The 15,741-nt window shown below is 38.5% G+C and overlaps 1 protein-coding gene and 1 pseudogene across 1 annotated transcript; both read right to left on the bottom strand.

Moving 5' to 3' along the window:
* Nucleotides 1-3,457: 3,457 nt before the first annotated feature.
* On the bottom strand, nucleotides 3,458-4,012 carry LOC122304742. Its single transcript, XM_043117009.1, has one exon. The coding sequence runs from the start codon at nucleotides 4,010-4,012 to the stop codon at nucleotides 3,458-3,460; it is 555 nt and encodes a 184-aa protein (XP_042972943.1).
* A 671-nt stretch (nucleotides 4,013-4,683) lies between these two features.
* Nucleotides 4,684-10,346, bottom strand: LOC122304741 (annotated as a pseudogene).
* Between the last annotated feature and the right edge of the window lie 5,395 nt (nucleotides 10,347-15,741).

The raw sequence follows: 15,741 nt of genomic DNA, 5'->3' as shown, positions 1-15,741 counted from the left end.
TTTGAGAATCTGAACTGGCAATGAGCTTGGACATTGGATTAGGCGCCAGCTTTGTTTTGCCAACATGGCAAGATTAAAGCTCTTGATATCCCTGAAGCCAAGACCAACCCTTTCCTTTCCCAGGCTCAACTGATCCCATTTCACCCACTAAACCTTTGTATGATCCTCCTCAAAACCCCACCAAAACTTCCTCAACAGTTGGTTAATTCTCTTGGAAATTGATACTGGGAGCATGAAGATGCCCATAGTGTAGGTTGGGATAGCTTGTAGAACAGCCTTCATTAGTACTTCTTTCCCTGCCGCTGACAGAAATTTAGTCTTCCAGTTTGTAATCCTTTGCCATGTCCTATCAATCAGAGAATGAAAAGCTGCCCCTTTAGATTTGCCCAGAACAGCAGGTAGGCCCAGATATTTTTCAAATGAGCCAAATGCTCTAACTCCTGAGATGTTTGGGATGTTGCTTTATATCTCAGGAGGAGTGTTGCTACTAAAAAAGATGTTGGTTTTATCCTTGTTTATCACCTGCCCCGAGGCCTTCTCATAGACCTCCAGAATGTACAGCATCCTGCTCTACTCCAAGGAGTTTGCCTTGCAGAAAAGCAAATTGTCATATGCAAAAAAAAATGGTTAACACGAATGGACCCAGTTCCAATTGGTATACTCGAGATACTGCCCTTCAACTCAGCTTGATTCAATAGACAGGAAAAGGCTTCTGCAACTATGATAAAAAGATAAGGAGAGAGGGGGTCTCATTGTCTAATTCCCCTTGATGGATTAAAAGAAATGGTGGCCTCTCCATTAACTAGGATGGAATATGAAACTGAGGTGATACAAGTCATGACTACGCCAACCAATCTTTGGTCAAAGCCCATCCTTACCAACACAGCTTTAAGGAAGCCCCACTCTACTCGATCATAGGCTTTACTCATGTCTAGCTTGAGTGCCATATAACCAGCTCTACCCCCCATTCTTGTTTGCATGGAATGGAGAGTCTCGTATGCAACCAGTACATTATCAGTGATGAGTCTACCGGGAACAAATGCACTTTGGTTCAATGATATTATCTCAGGAAGAATAGGCTTAAGTCTGTTTGCTAACACCTTGGCTGCTATTTTGTAACTGACATTGCACAGGCTGATTGGTCTGAAATCAGTGACTCTCTTTGGGTTCTTGACCTTTGGTATTAGTGAAATGAAGGTGTCATTCACACTAGATAAGTTGCCACTTTGGTTTAGGATGGAAAGGGCAAACTGGCAGGTCTCTTTACCTATATTGTCCCACTGAGTTTGGTAGAAATGGGCTGAAAACCCATCAGGACCTGGGGATCCAAGCAGGTTCATCTGGAATACAGCCTCTCTAACTTCTTGCTCTGTGAACTTGGCTAGCAACTAGGAGTTCATACTGTTTGTAACTGTTGGATTCATCCCTTGGAGACATTCCTGAAATTCAGATGGACCTGAGGATGAGAAAATGTTAGTGAAATACTCATGAAAAATCGATGCTATCTCCTTCTTGCCTTCAACTGTTTGCCCATTTTGATCCAGAATCTGTGTAATGGTGTTTGTCTTTCTTCTTTGATTGGCCTGTAGGTGATAGAATTGAGTATTTCTATCACCATGCTTCAGCCAATGCTGTTTAGCCCTCTATTTCCATCTTTGATCCTCTTCATTCAGAGCTTGTTCCACTTCTTCCTGCAGCTGTTTGATTGTTGGGCCATGGTTGCCTGTGTCAGAATCTTGTAGGTCAGCTATTCTCTTCATCTTCTGCCTAGCTGAGCCCTGCTTTCCTTCCTTCGGATCGAATTCCAGTGCTTCAAAGCTTTGGAGCAGTTGGTCAGTTTGCCACTGATTACTGAACTAGCATCATGGCCCCCTGTTGTCTTTGACCATGCAGACTGAATAATACCAGTGCATTCTGACTTTAAGGTCCAGGCAGCTTCAAACCTGAATCTTGAGAAGTTCTTGCTTCTTTCCAATAACATGCTGACTAGTGATACTACTAGAGGGGAGTGATCTGATTTTATTGCAGGGAGTACCATACATGTTGCATTATGAAATCTCAGATTCCATTCTTCATTGGCAAGCCCCCTATCGAGTCTTTCCTTTGTGAATCCCCTTCCACTCCTTTTGTTTGACCATGTAAATTTCAGGCCCTTTGTATTAAGGCCAGTTAGATCATAGAATTCAATGGCCTCTCGAAAAGCCTCTAACTGCTTGTAGGGCCTTATTACAGCACCCATTTTCTCACTTTGACTAGTGATTTCATTGAAATCACCTATACACATCCATGCTGTAGGGACTGTTGGTTTCAGAACTTTTAGAAGGGCCTAGCTCTGTGCCCTCCTAGATGTCATTGGGTGACCATAAAAGCCAGTTAGCATCCATGGGGTTTCATTAGCATTAGTTTTAACGAACACACTGATATGCCATCTAGAAAAGTTGAAAAGTTGCATCTCAATATCATCCTTCCATATCATGGCCAAGCCTCCACTACTCCCTTTACTGTCCACAACTAAGCAACTATTAAAATTAATACATCTTCTAACTGTCTCAACTCTAGCCTTGGAACATTTGGTTTCCCTAAGAAAGACCAAATTGGGGCACTTATCCTTAACCAACCTATTAAGGATCCTAACTGTCCGAGGGTTCCCAAGCCCTCGGCAGTTCCAGTTTATGATACTCATCTAAATTGGCAGGGCTGAAACTCAACCTCTGCCTTGCCTTTGGTACTTCTTTCATCATGCTGCAGTGTTACTTTCCCTCTTTTCCTAGTTGATTCCTGGATAATTCCCTTTCTCTTAGTCCTGCCCCTAGTCTAGGTACCAATGGTATCTAATTCATTTGTATCCTCTCCTATGTCCAGTAAAGTGTCATGGTCCATCAGACTAATGTCTCGCGCCCTCCTCTTCCATTTTGTAGCTTGTTCTTTTAGGGGAACATTGATATCAACCTCCTCGAGGATATGTGCTCGGTTCCTCACTTCCCCTCTAATTTGGTTACCAGTGCCTTTACCAACCCCTCTAGCTTGCTTAAACCCCTTGTCTCGTAAGCCTCTCAGATCATGGGATATTTGTTCACCCTGGTCAAAAGGTTGGTCCTTTTGACCGAGGATCTGTGGTGACATGGCATCTAAAGAGCCCCCTGCACTTAGTCTAGTGTTGTTCCATTCCCTAGAAAGAGCCTCTGATAAGGTAATAGGTGCCATACCTGACCTTTCCCCTTGTCTGTCCTTCCTGCAACCAGACTTGATAGGAGCATGGTCTGTCCTCTGAAGAGTGGTTCCATCCATTGACTCTGCAACATCTACAGGTGTGTCAGGTTGCTTTCCTTTGTGGCTAGTTGATGTTTCCACGTCATCACCATCAACCTTTTTTGCTGGGTAGTTCTTGGTTGTGGCCATGTACATCCTTGTCAACCGACTTCATCTTGGTGCCTTCTTTCTGGTTGGTTGCACGAAGCTAGGCACCATACTGAGCTTCATATTTGCCATGCATCGACCTGGCTGCTGCAGGTTCAGGGCACCCAGTCGTGCCATGCTTAATAATACCACAACAGAAGCAGAAATTTGGAAGCCTTTCGTATTGGAAGGCAATCCAGACCTTGCTCCCATTGAAGGAACTGATAATGCCTCGCATGAGAGGCTGTGTGATATTAATGTTAACCTGAACACGCAGGTAGGGGCCCCAACCAATCCCTTCCTCATCCACATCCACACTCACTACCTCTCCCATGCTACTCCCTATTTTTAAACCAGTCTGCCTAGTCATTCCACCCAAAGGGATATTGTGGAGCTGGATCCACATTGTTTCTGAGTCAAATACGATATCTTTGGGAGCCATCATCCCATCATACCTATAAAACTTACCAAACGCCACTTTTTCACATGCATTGAACACATCACCAAAATCAGAATCTTGTGCATACAAATCCTTAATGTATTCAAAGCCAAGTAATTTTGTATCTAAAATGGAAAGTAAAGCATACCTTCGGGACAATGCATCAGCCACCCACATTGTCCTTACCTTGCTTGTATCTAATCACATAAAAAAATGTTTCAATGAATTCCACCCACTCGGCATGGCATTTGTTCAACCTTTGTTGTCCTTTCAAATGCTTCAAAGATTCGTGATCTGTGTGAATTATGAATACCTTTGGCCATAGATAGTGCTGCCAATTTTCCAAAGCCCTTACCAAGGCATACATCTCCTTATCATAAGTGGGATAATTTAGGGCTGCCCCACTCAAATTTTCACTGAAATAAGCAACTGGACGACCTTCTTGCATCAAAACAGCTCCAATTCCTATTCCTGAAGCATCACACTCAATTTCAAAAGTTTTAGCAAAGTTGGGTAAAACAAGCAAAGGTGCGTTAGTTAACTTTTCTTTGATCAGATTAAATGCCTTTTCTTGTTCTTTCCCTCACTTAAACGGTACATTTTTCTTGATGACTTCAGTAAGAGGGGCAGCTAAGCTACTAAAATCACGCACAAACCGTCTATAGAAGCTAGCTAAGCCGTGGAAACTCCTCACTTTACTAATTGTTATAGGTGTTGGCACTCTTGGATTGCCTTCACCTTTTCCTCATCCACCTCAATTCCTCTCTTACCAACAACAAAACCAAGAAACACAAGCTTATCCGTGCAAAAGGTGCACTTCTTGAGGTTAGCAAACAACTTTTCTTTCCTTAGAATTTCAAAACAGATTTCAAATACATTACATGTTCTTCCAAATTTTTGCTATAAATTAGGATATCATCAAAATACACAACTACAAATCTGCCAATAAAAGCACGCAAAACATGGTTCATCAAACGCATAAATGTGCTTGGAGCATTAGTTAAACCGAAAGGCATCACTAACCACTCATACAAACCGTATTTGGTTTTGAAAGCAGTTTTCCATTCATCACCTTCCTTCATCCTAATCTGATGATATCCACTCTTAAGATCAATTTTTGTAAAGACACAAGAACCATGCAATTCATCCAACATATCATCTAATCTAAGAATGGGATGACGATACTTTACCGTTATGTTGTTGATGGCTTGGCAGTCAACACACATCCTCCATGTTCCATCCTTCTTAGGAACTAATAGATGACGAGACACAAGGACTCATGCTTTCACGCACATACCCATTCTCCAATAATTCACTTACTTGCCTCTGATGCTCCTTGGTCTCCTCGGGACTACTCCTATAAGCAAGTCGGTTTGGAATTGATGCACCAGGTATGAAATCAATTTCATGTTCAATCCCTTGGATTGGAGGTGAGCCATAAGGTACCTCTTCGAGAATGACATCTTCAAACTCCTGCAAAAGAGAAACAATATCACTCGGCAAAACACCGACAAGATCATTAGTACATAAAAGAGCCTCCTTGTACATGAGCATAAGGGGCTGTTGTGAAAATAATGCTCTCTTGATCTCACTTTTTTTTGCAATGTAATTGAATTTTTCCTCTCTTGCTCTCATTATGGCCGAAATCCTCTCTCTTTCCTTTTCACTCTGATCAATATTTTTCTCTCTTTCTTTTTTTTAACTCTTTTTTCTCAATTTCGGCCTTCCTTTCTTTTTGTTTCTTTTTTCATTTGATCTTTGTAACTTTAGTTGGTCCTCCATGACCTGTTTTGGAGTTAATGGCACAAGAGTAATAGGTTGCCTTTTAAGAGTGAAAGAATACCTATTTGTGAATCCATCATGCGTAACCCTCCGATCATACTGCCATGGTCTTCCCAACAATAAATGGCATGCATGCATTAGAACCATATCACAAAGCACCTCATCTTCATATTTGCCAATGGATAATGCCACCAACACTTGCCTTGTCACCTTGATTTCACCACATTCATTCAGCCACTGAAGTCAGTAACGGTGAGGATGTTTCAAGGTAGTTAAGGCCAATTTCTCCAACAAATAAGTGCTGGCTACATTTGTACAACTGCCTCCATACGACACTGCAAAATTTGTTATTTACAAAGCAGCAAGTATGAAACAAGTTCTCCCTTTGGTTACTTTCTTCCTCCTTAACCTACATATTGAGAACTCACCTTGCTACCCATAAATCTCCAACCACAGCATTTTGCTCATCATCGGCATCCTTAAAAAATGGCGTGTCATCATCATCTACTTCTTCCTCATTCTCCAATTCAAGCTCTCCTTGGGCGTTTATCACCATCCCCTTTTTGTTTACACACTGGCTGGCTATGTGTCCCCGCTCCTGACATTTAAACCACTTAATATCACATGTTTTAGAAGTAGAAGCCTCGATGTTACCTAAAGTAGTGGTCGTTGGTTTGGCATTCTTAGAGGGTTCAAATTTTGGCTTATTTTGTAGATGCTTATCCCTTTTTGGAGCTGTCTTCCACAGGCTGGTGGTAGCCATAGGTTGTCCCCTCCTAGCCAATCCTTTCTGTTTAAGTTGTTCCTACACCTTTATAGCTTGATGCACCATATTCGTCAACTCAACATAATGCTGCAACTCGACTATATCCGCAATCTCACGATTTAAACCATGCAAAAACCTAGCCATGATGGCTTCCGAATCCTCTTCTACATTAGCCCGGATCATAGCTACCTCCATCTCCTTGTAATACTCATCCACACTCTTGGAACCTTAAATTAACCTCTACAACTTTTGATACAATCCCCTATAATAGTAGCTGGGTACAAAACGCTTCCTCATAAGCATTTTCGTTTCCTCCCAAATGTCCACGGGTGGCTCTCTATTCCTCCTCCTATTAATCAATAATTGATCCCACCAAATAATGGCATAATCGATGAATTCAATTGCAGCCAACTTAACCTTCTTTATCTCCAAGTAGTTATGACAATCAAACACCATCTCCATTTTAGTTTCCCACTCTAAATAAACTTCAGGATCATTTTTACCTTGAAAAGATGGGATTTTAATCTTTATATTTCCTAAATCATTGTCCCTCCTAGGCCTACTCATCCTAGCTTCTCTATTCCCATACCTACGCTCAAAACCTGCCCCGGTTCAAATATGGCTCATCAAACTCTTCCGACTCCGCCTCTTCCTCATCATTTCGCCATGGAACATGCCCACCTTGCTGCCTATTGGCAATGTCTTGTCGCTGTCCCCTAGGAGTTCCCGCTTCTACCCTGTCCAACCTCTCGTGAATAGGTTCTAATTTAACCCTCAACATATGCCTCATCTCCCCTAACAATGCTTGCATTTGGAGGTTCGGATCTACAGGTTGTCGACATTCTTCAGTTGTGTCTTCTTCTTGATTATTGGACATGTTTAGAATCTGAAAAACAAGGTTAGAATCCTCACAAGCACTCCCTCACGTGTTTCACTCAAGAATTGATACACTTGCACTTGTGTTTTCACTCTAAATGGCTTTTACCCTCTTATGGTCTCACACACTCTTACCTTTTTCCACTCTTTTGTGTCTTCTTTAGTTCTTAATTGAACTTCAAGAAACTAATTCAAAATAATCAGCAGCAATTCAAAAATGAGAAACAATCAAAACTCATCAAAAAGGTCAAGAACTTGAATAAAGTGAGAAACAAGATTGAAAGGAAGAAACTTTCCTACTGGAATCGTGTACTTTTTTTTTTCTTCTTCTTCTTCTTTTCTTTAGCTTTTGCTTTTTCTCTTTTTTTTATTATTTTATTATTTTTTTATTATGTTTTTTAACAATAGTAGGGAATAGAAAATTGAAAAAAAAATGAAAATAAAAGATAGTCAAACTTGCCTTAGAACCAAGGCTCTGATGCCAAATGATATGTACTCCACCAAGAATTGTGATGAAACCCGATAACAATGATGGATTGGAACCCCAAGATCATGTAGACAAGATTTGTTGAGCCTTGACCCGTCACCTAACTAGATGAAAACCAAGACTACGAAGGATTGAAACGCCACACCAAGAAACCTAAGAATCTCTCAAGAATCAAGGTGATAAGTTTGGTTGTTTGAACGCCACAAGATTAACTTGATAAGTTCAAGAGTTCTTTTAAGAACAAAAAGGAACACAAGACCTCAAAATGAAAATAATTTTCTGAAAAACCAAATCTGCCTACAAAATTCGTACAACTCATGCTATATACTTGGAACAACCCTCCAAAAATAGGAAAAGTAATAAATCAGCTTTAAAAGCAACACAAGCATCAATATAAACAAGTCCCCACATTTTTGGACCTCTTGGACTTCTAAAAGCAGCCAAAAATAGCTGAATGACTAGATTCAATGTATTTAACATGACCAGCCAAGACCATCAACGAATTTCTCTATTTAATATCCTTGAAACTCACAAGTTCACCCTCTTTAATGGTCTGAAATGTTGGTCACGTTTTTGCATGCTAATTAGCCTCTTCAATTGCTTTGATGACATGGACTAAGCCTTGATTATTATTTGAGCCCATCTTGGTCTCTTTAGAATCAACTCAATTTTCTTGGATTAGCCCATTTAGTGCTTCCTTGAAACGTTTGGCTCTAAGTCTTGTAATTGGGCCACTAGGAAGTGACAAAGGGTCTTGTGCAAATTTAACTTCATTCCCACATGTATGATTAGCTCCATTCCCACGTGTATGATCAGCATGTCCAGCTTCTTGGTTTGCATCAGTCTTCCTTACACCAAAATGACAACTCAAATTATATGCAACCTCAATGAATGGCAAATAATATTCCCACAAGCGTTCATACAACAAGTCAATGAATGGGAAATGATATTGCCACAAACGTTCATGCAACACGTCAATAAATGGCAAATGATACGCCCAAAAGTGCTCATGTAACACATCTAAAATCTTCAACACACCCAAGTTACCCAACAAATTACCTCCATGTCTATTGCACACATGAAACTCACACATAAAACTAGTAGGCACACAAAGTTTTTTCTCTCTAAACTAGTACCAATCTAGTCTATATAAATGAGCAAATGATGCTTTCTCACGTAGTCCATACACACTAGCAAAGCCATCATCATTAATATACAATTTCTTATCATATTCGAGTCTCAATAATTTTGTATCTAAAATGATGACAAGGACATACCTTCTTGCTAAAGCATCAAACACAAAATTTTTCTTACCATGTGTGTACTGAATTATATGAAGAAATGTCTCAATGAATTGAACCCACTTGGCATGCATTCTATCCAACTTACCTTGTCCCTTCAAGTGTATCAAGAACCCATATTTTTTAAAGAAAGGTTTGGTAGGGATTGTCGCACCTGTCACAAAATCAATGTAATGCTCTATCCCTTTGATAGGTGACAATCCCCTAAAAACATCGCTAGGCAACACGACTTCATATCCCTGCAACAAAGAGATAACAACACTAGGCAAAGATTCGTTAAGTTCATTAGTATTAAAATTTGCCTTAGCATAACAAGCCACTTCTCTATTTGTTTTTCTCTCACTCTCGCTTTTATTTTCACTCTCATTTTTCTTTTCACTTTTTTTTTTCATTCACCCTCTTTTTCCTTTTCACTCTCCTTTTCAACATCTTTTTTTGAACTCTCGACCTCACAATTGCTTTTCAACTCATTCTCTCTTTTTCTTGGGGTTCCACTATTTCTTTCTTCCTCAATCTCACTCCCACTCTTTCTTTTTCGCTCACCCTCACTTTTACTCTCTCTTTCTTGATCAATCTCAGTTTCACTCTTTCTTTTTGATCAACCTTACTTCTCAGCTTCAATTGGTCCTCATGGACCTGTTCTGTGGTTAAATGAGCAAAGTTGATTGTTTTACCATCCTTTACAAAGCTGTATCTTGACCCATCATGGATCACCCTTCTATCATACTGTCACGGCCTCCCTAACAAAATATGACCACAATGCATAGGCACTACATCACAAAGGAACTCATCCTTGTACTTCCCAATTGAAAAAGAAACTAGCACTTGCTTATTTACCTTAACCTTCCCACAATTATTCAACCACTGTAACTTGTACGGTCTAGGGTGTTTCAAGGTAGGTAAATTCAATTTCTCAACTAAAGTAGTGCTAGCAACATTAATACAACTTCCTCCATCAATGATTATAGATACATTGTTGTTGATGTGGCATCTAGTATGAAAAATGTTCTCTCTATATTGCTCTATATCATCCATCTTAAATTCTGTATTGGGAGCACGCCTAATAACAAGAGACTCACCATACTCTTCATTCTTATCATACCTACTCTCAATACTAAGCTCACATCTCCTCCTATCTCTTTCACCTTGCAGATTTCTACTCACTGTATCTCGATGATCTATCTTATCCCTCGCTTCCCCTAACACCATGTTCAACCGCTCAAACTGTTGTTCCATGGCCTGCAACACAAAGGAGTTATCTACCACCCCCTTTGGTAATGAGTCACTTTTATGAGACATCGTTTGCACTTCATAAAAAGAATGTTAGTAGAAAAGACCTCACACACTCCCTTACGTGTTTACACTCGAATAATGGCACTCCATTCGTGTTTCACTCTTAATTGGCATTTTCTCGATAATGATCTCACACTCTCTTGCCTTTTACCTCAAGAGTTTTCCCGCTCAAGTTCTTTAAGAACTAAATTGAACTCAATCAAGGCAATACAACCTTGTTGTATTCCAACTAGTAATTAGGTCCAAGAAACAAGAATAAGAGAAATACAGAAGGAACAAAATGACACAAGAATCAAGGAAATTATACGAGGGAAAGAGTAACTACAAAACAAGACACCAACTAGAAAGATGTATTCAGCCCCTTTAGAGATAAGACTCAATCAATGCCAAATCAATTTCATATGGAAAAGTATTTCAAACAATTATACCCAAAATCATTTTCTTTCTCTTTTTGTGTTTTTTATTTTTTTTCGAATTTTTTTTCTTTTCTTTTCCTTTTTTTTTCTTTTTTTTCTTCTCTTTTCCTGTCTTTTCTTTTCTTTTCTTTTCTCACCAATTCAATCACAAATAGCAATATTCAATTGTGACAATCAAACAATTAAATTCAAACACATAAAAATTGACAAGGAAATAGAAGAGAATCAATGAAACCCTAGAAATTTTAAACCCTAGATGGTGCAAATTTTGGCAGCCCTAGGAAAAACATATTTCTGCACTTCTTTTTTTTTTTTTGGCAACCCTAGATCAATGAAGCCTTATAATTAAAGATGCAATAGATAAAAGATAGAAATAGACCTAATTGGAAACCTTGCTCTGAATACCAAATGATGTGAACCCCAATCAACTCGCTTTGAGACCCAACAACAATACTGGAAAACAAACCCAAGAAAGCCAAACTCAAGTCTATGAATAGAGAATCTAGACCCGTTGAGATCTCATTCCAAGAACCTAAATTATATTAAAATCTAAACCCATTGAAGAACCCGAATTATAGGAGGAACGCTACAAAAGGTTGTGATTTACTTTTGATAAGTTCAGAAGTTCAATCAAGAGCAAGATGAATAAACTCAACTCACAATAAAGTTCAATATTGTCTAACCTTCACAAATGAGCCTACAAGTGGTTTAAATAAACAATTCCCAAAACCCTAAGTGAATAGTGTCGTGGGTACTGTAGCGTGAACAGTGCCTAGCTACAGTAACTTATAAAACCCTAATTCAAATAATATAATACTTTCTAAATAAGCCCTTGGCCAAAATACAAAACCTTCTCAAAAATCCTAATTTATAAGAAATAAGACATACGTGTAGGCTTGACATCCTTCAAGCCCAATTATTCTAGATTAATTCCTATGACTAATAAAATAAACCCTTTTAATGAAATAAATAAGTCAATGGCCTTCAATAACAATAGGCCCAAGTCGTGTCTTCCATAGCGTATCACATGGATGAAAACTGGATCTTCTCTCAAGCCTATCTTGAATATTGGGCTCTTGCTAAACATGTCTCAAGTGGATTTTACCCTTGCATAGCTTCCTTGATCTTCCTAGCTCTTGATCTTGTAATTGCCCCATCTAAAACTTGCAAAGAATCTTTACTACTTGGTCCACCTTGAGGCCCATCAGGACAGTGGAGGAGGAATAACATGCGTACGTCAGGCATGGAGAAGAAAGAGAGGAGAGAGAAGAGAGAGAAGGAAGAAAGGAAAAAGTAAAGAGAAAATGATAAGGATTTGGGTATTTAATCCCAGTCATTCGCTTCAGGATCCTCAAAACGATCTAAAGATGAATTTAAATATTGATTTGAAAATGCGTAAGTGTTTTATTTAAAATAAAACACTTGGAGGAATTAAGATAAAATATTCTTTTATAAACTAAAGTTTATAAAATAATATTTCTTCATCATTATTTAAAATAATGAAGTATCGTTAATTACTGAAAGAATAAAGTCATTTAAATTAATTTAGAGTTTTCAAGGTAAAGTCAAATCTCCTAATATTTTAAAATAATGAAAATATTTAATTTAAGTAATTATCCACAATTATAATATGTTTAGAGCTCATTAAAATATTATAATTGTGTTACTTTAAAAACAAGCTTATCTAATAATACCATAAATATCACCTATAGATATTTATATAATATTTAAAATATCCGTAAGTTTTAAAATATCCATCTTACTTTAAAATCCACTGGATAACTTTCAGAACACGCCATCGGGGTACAGCACGTAGACTGAATCTCAGCACTTAGATCGAGGCTCAGCACATAGACCAAAGCTCAACACGTAGATCGAAGCTCATACTTAAAGAGGAAGAAAGAAGGAGCTGATATCACAGTTTTCAGTATGTGAGAATGAACTGAATTCATTTTGGTACTCTATTTCCTATTGATATGGCATCTGAAAATCCTTTGGCATAGTATACTAGTTTTGTATTTGACTCTGATCTCGGCTCTACTTTATTATGCTCTGTTTGGGTTGGTACCAAATCCTCTATCTTTGAGTGCGCCCACTTTGGAAGCAAGGTGGTTTATTTGTGGTCTTTCCTATGTGCAAACTCGGGGCTCTGAGAATAATTAGGGAAAGATTTTACCTCTGTCTCTGCTCAGTTTGGCCACTGAGGTTTAGCACAACCCTACCACGGGGGTTAAACATGGTCTCTGCTTTGTGAGATGCTTTGTTTTGATGTGATAATGATGCTCAGGTTATGTTATGCCAAAAAACCTTTGGTTTTTATGTTTTAAAACCATCGCTCGGTTACGTTTGGAAACATATTTTGTTTTGATTGATAACTTTGGAAAATATTTATTTCTGTATGATATACTGGTGTGGCCCTTCCCATTCCCTCCTTGGCCCAACCCTAATGTCCTCTATGACGCCCCTAGATTCCGTTTGGGATCAGACTGACATTCGAAGCATCGGGACATGTAACACAAGGTTACCTGCCCCCGTTTATGATATATAAGATACAATATTCCTAACATGCATCTAGCATTATGCAATATTCACAGCGGATAATTATTTTTGAGCAACACTATGCACCAAACTTATAATATCCCAAATAGTTAAATCGTAATCCAAGCATACTTAACAAAATAAACATTCATGATTTCAGTACGAGTCTCAGAAGACTGTAATCTCAAAAATATGAGAGGCCAGACTCCATATTTACATTACCAAAATACACTATTGAGGAAGTTCATTGAGTAACTCGTGTAACTCGACTAACGAGGCCAGAATACTGTCCAAAAACTAACTATGGAAGTTATAAGCTTCGCGTCGTGTCTGCGACGTCTAGTCCTCCAATCTACCAATGTCCACTCCTTGCTCTAATTCTGACACATTGCCTACCATTTGGAATGAATGGTAGTTGGAACTACCACGGTTAGATTTGATTACAAATCTCATTAAGTTAACAGGAAACTCCCACCCAAATTAATGATGCATGCATGGCAATAAAAGTATAAATGCATAATTAAAGTCGTAAGTAAGCATAACATAACTTGACATATAGCATGGCATAATTGACATAACGTGAACTGAAACGTGAACTGAACTTGACTTGACATGACATGAACTTGAACTTAAAATATAACATGGGCTAACAACATCACATGAATGTGAACTTGAAACATAAACATGAACTTGAATTTAACATAAACTTGAGCATAACATGACATAAACATGAGCTTGAGACATAATGTAAACATGAACATAACATAACATGAACGTGAGCTTGTACATAACATAAATGTGAACATAACATGTACGTGAGCATAACACATAACATGAACTTGATCTGAAACTTATTCTTATCTCATGGGGTCATCATGATTGCTTATTATTATCTCATGGGGTTATCATGATGGTGTATTCTTATCTCATGGGGTTACCATGATTGCATATTCTTATCTCATGGGGTTACCATGATGGTGTATTCTTATCTCATGGGGTTACTATGATTGCTTATTCTTATCTCATGGATTTGCCATGATTGCTTATTCTTATCTCATTGGGTCACCATGATTGCTTATTCTTATCTTATGGGTTTACCATGATGGTGTATTCTTATCTCATGGGATTACCATGATTGCTTATTCTTATCTCATGGGGTTAAACATGATTGCTTATTCTTAACTTCTTGACATAAATTTGGAATCTTGTTCAATAGACTTAATTAATAACGTGACCATATGGGTGCTACATAGGTCCCCTTAAGCCGTGTGTCCTTGCCAATTACTGCATCACAACACAGGTATCTACACCAGTTGTGAGTGCATTAATACATACTCCACAGTTATTGTGTTCCCACGTATTCTACGTGTAACAATTGTTGTATCTCACGTAGTGTATGCTCTACAGTTGATGTGAACCCCAGTCGACTTGCTTTGAGACCCAACAACAATATTGGAAAACAAACCCAAGAAAGCCAAATTCAAGTCTATGGATGGATAATCTAGACCCGTTGAGAACTCGTTTCAAGAACCTAGATTATATTAAAATCTAAACCCGTTAAAGAACCCATCTCAAGAACCCGGATTACAAGGGGAACGCCACAAAGGTTGTGATTTACTTTTGATAAGTTCAAACGTTCAATTAAGAACAAGAGGAGATAAACTCAACTCACAATGAATAAATTCATCAACTTTCATATATTGTCTAACTTGCTCAAATGAGGCTACAAGTAGCTTAAATAACAATCCTTAAAGACCCTAGAGAATAGTGTCGCGGTACTGTAACGTGAACAGGGCCGCGCTACAGCAACTTCTAAAAACCCTAGTTGAAATAATATAATACTTTCCAAATATGCATTGGCCAAAATACAAGGCCATCCTAAAAACCATAGTTCATTAGAAATAAGACATATGTGGGCTAAGCATCCTCAAGCCCACTTATTCTAAACTAATAAAATAAGCTCTTTTAATTAAATAAATAAGTCGAAGGCCTTCTATAACAATAGGCCCAATTCATGTCTTTCATAGCATATCACATGGATAAAAAACTGGATTTCCTTCTCTTAAACCCATCTTGAATGTTGGGCTTTTGCTAAACATGTCTCAAGTGGATTTCACCCATCCTTGCATAGTTTCCTTGATTTTTCTAGCTCTTGATCTTTGTAATTGCCCCATCTAAAACTTGCAAAGAATCTTTACGACTTGGTCCACCTTGAGGTCCATCAACAATTGTTGTGGTCCCATACTTCATGCTCCACAGTTGTTGTGGCCCCATGAATTGTTTGTGCCACATTTGCTGTGAACACACGTAAAATAAAATATGGCTCCATCGGCGTTAATGGCTAGTGCGCTCCGGTGACCAGTTAGTTAGGTCCCATTCGCAACCTGTTGACTGTACTCCGTCAACTCAGGAAATTTCACACCTATTTAGACACTCCAGCATAAACA

The sequence above is a fragment of the Carya illinoinensis genome, chromosome 3 (genome assembly GCF_018687715.1).
Source record: "Carya illinoinensis cultivar Pawnee chromosome 3, C.illinoinensisPawnee_v1, whole genome shotgun sequence".
Lineage (NCBI taxonomy): Eukaryota > Viridiplantae > Streptophyta > Magnoliopsida > Fagales > Juglandaceae > Carya > Carya illinoinensis.
Note: the sequence above shows the minus strand (reverse complement) of the source record. Positions and strands in the feature narration are given on the sequence as shown.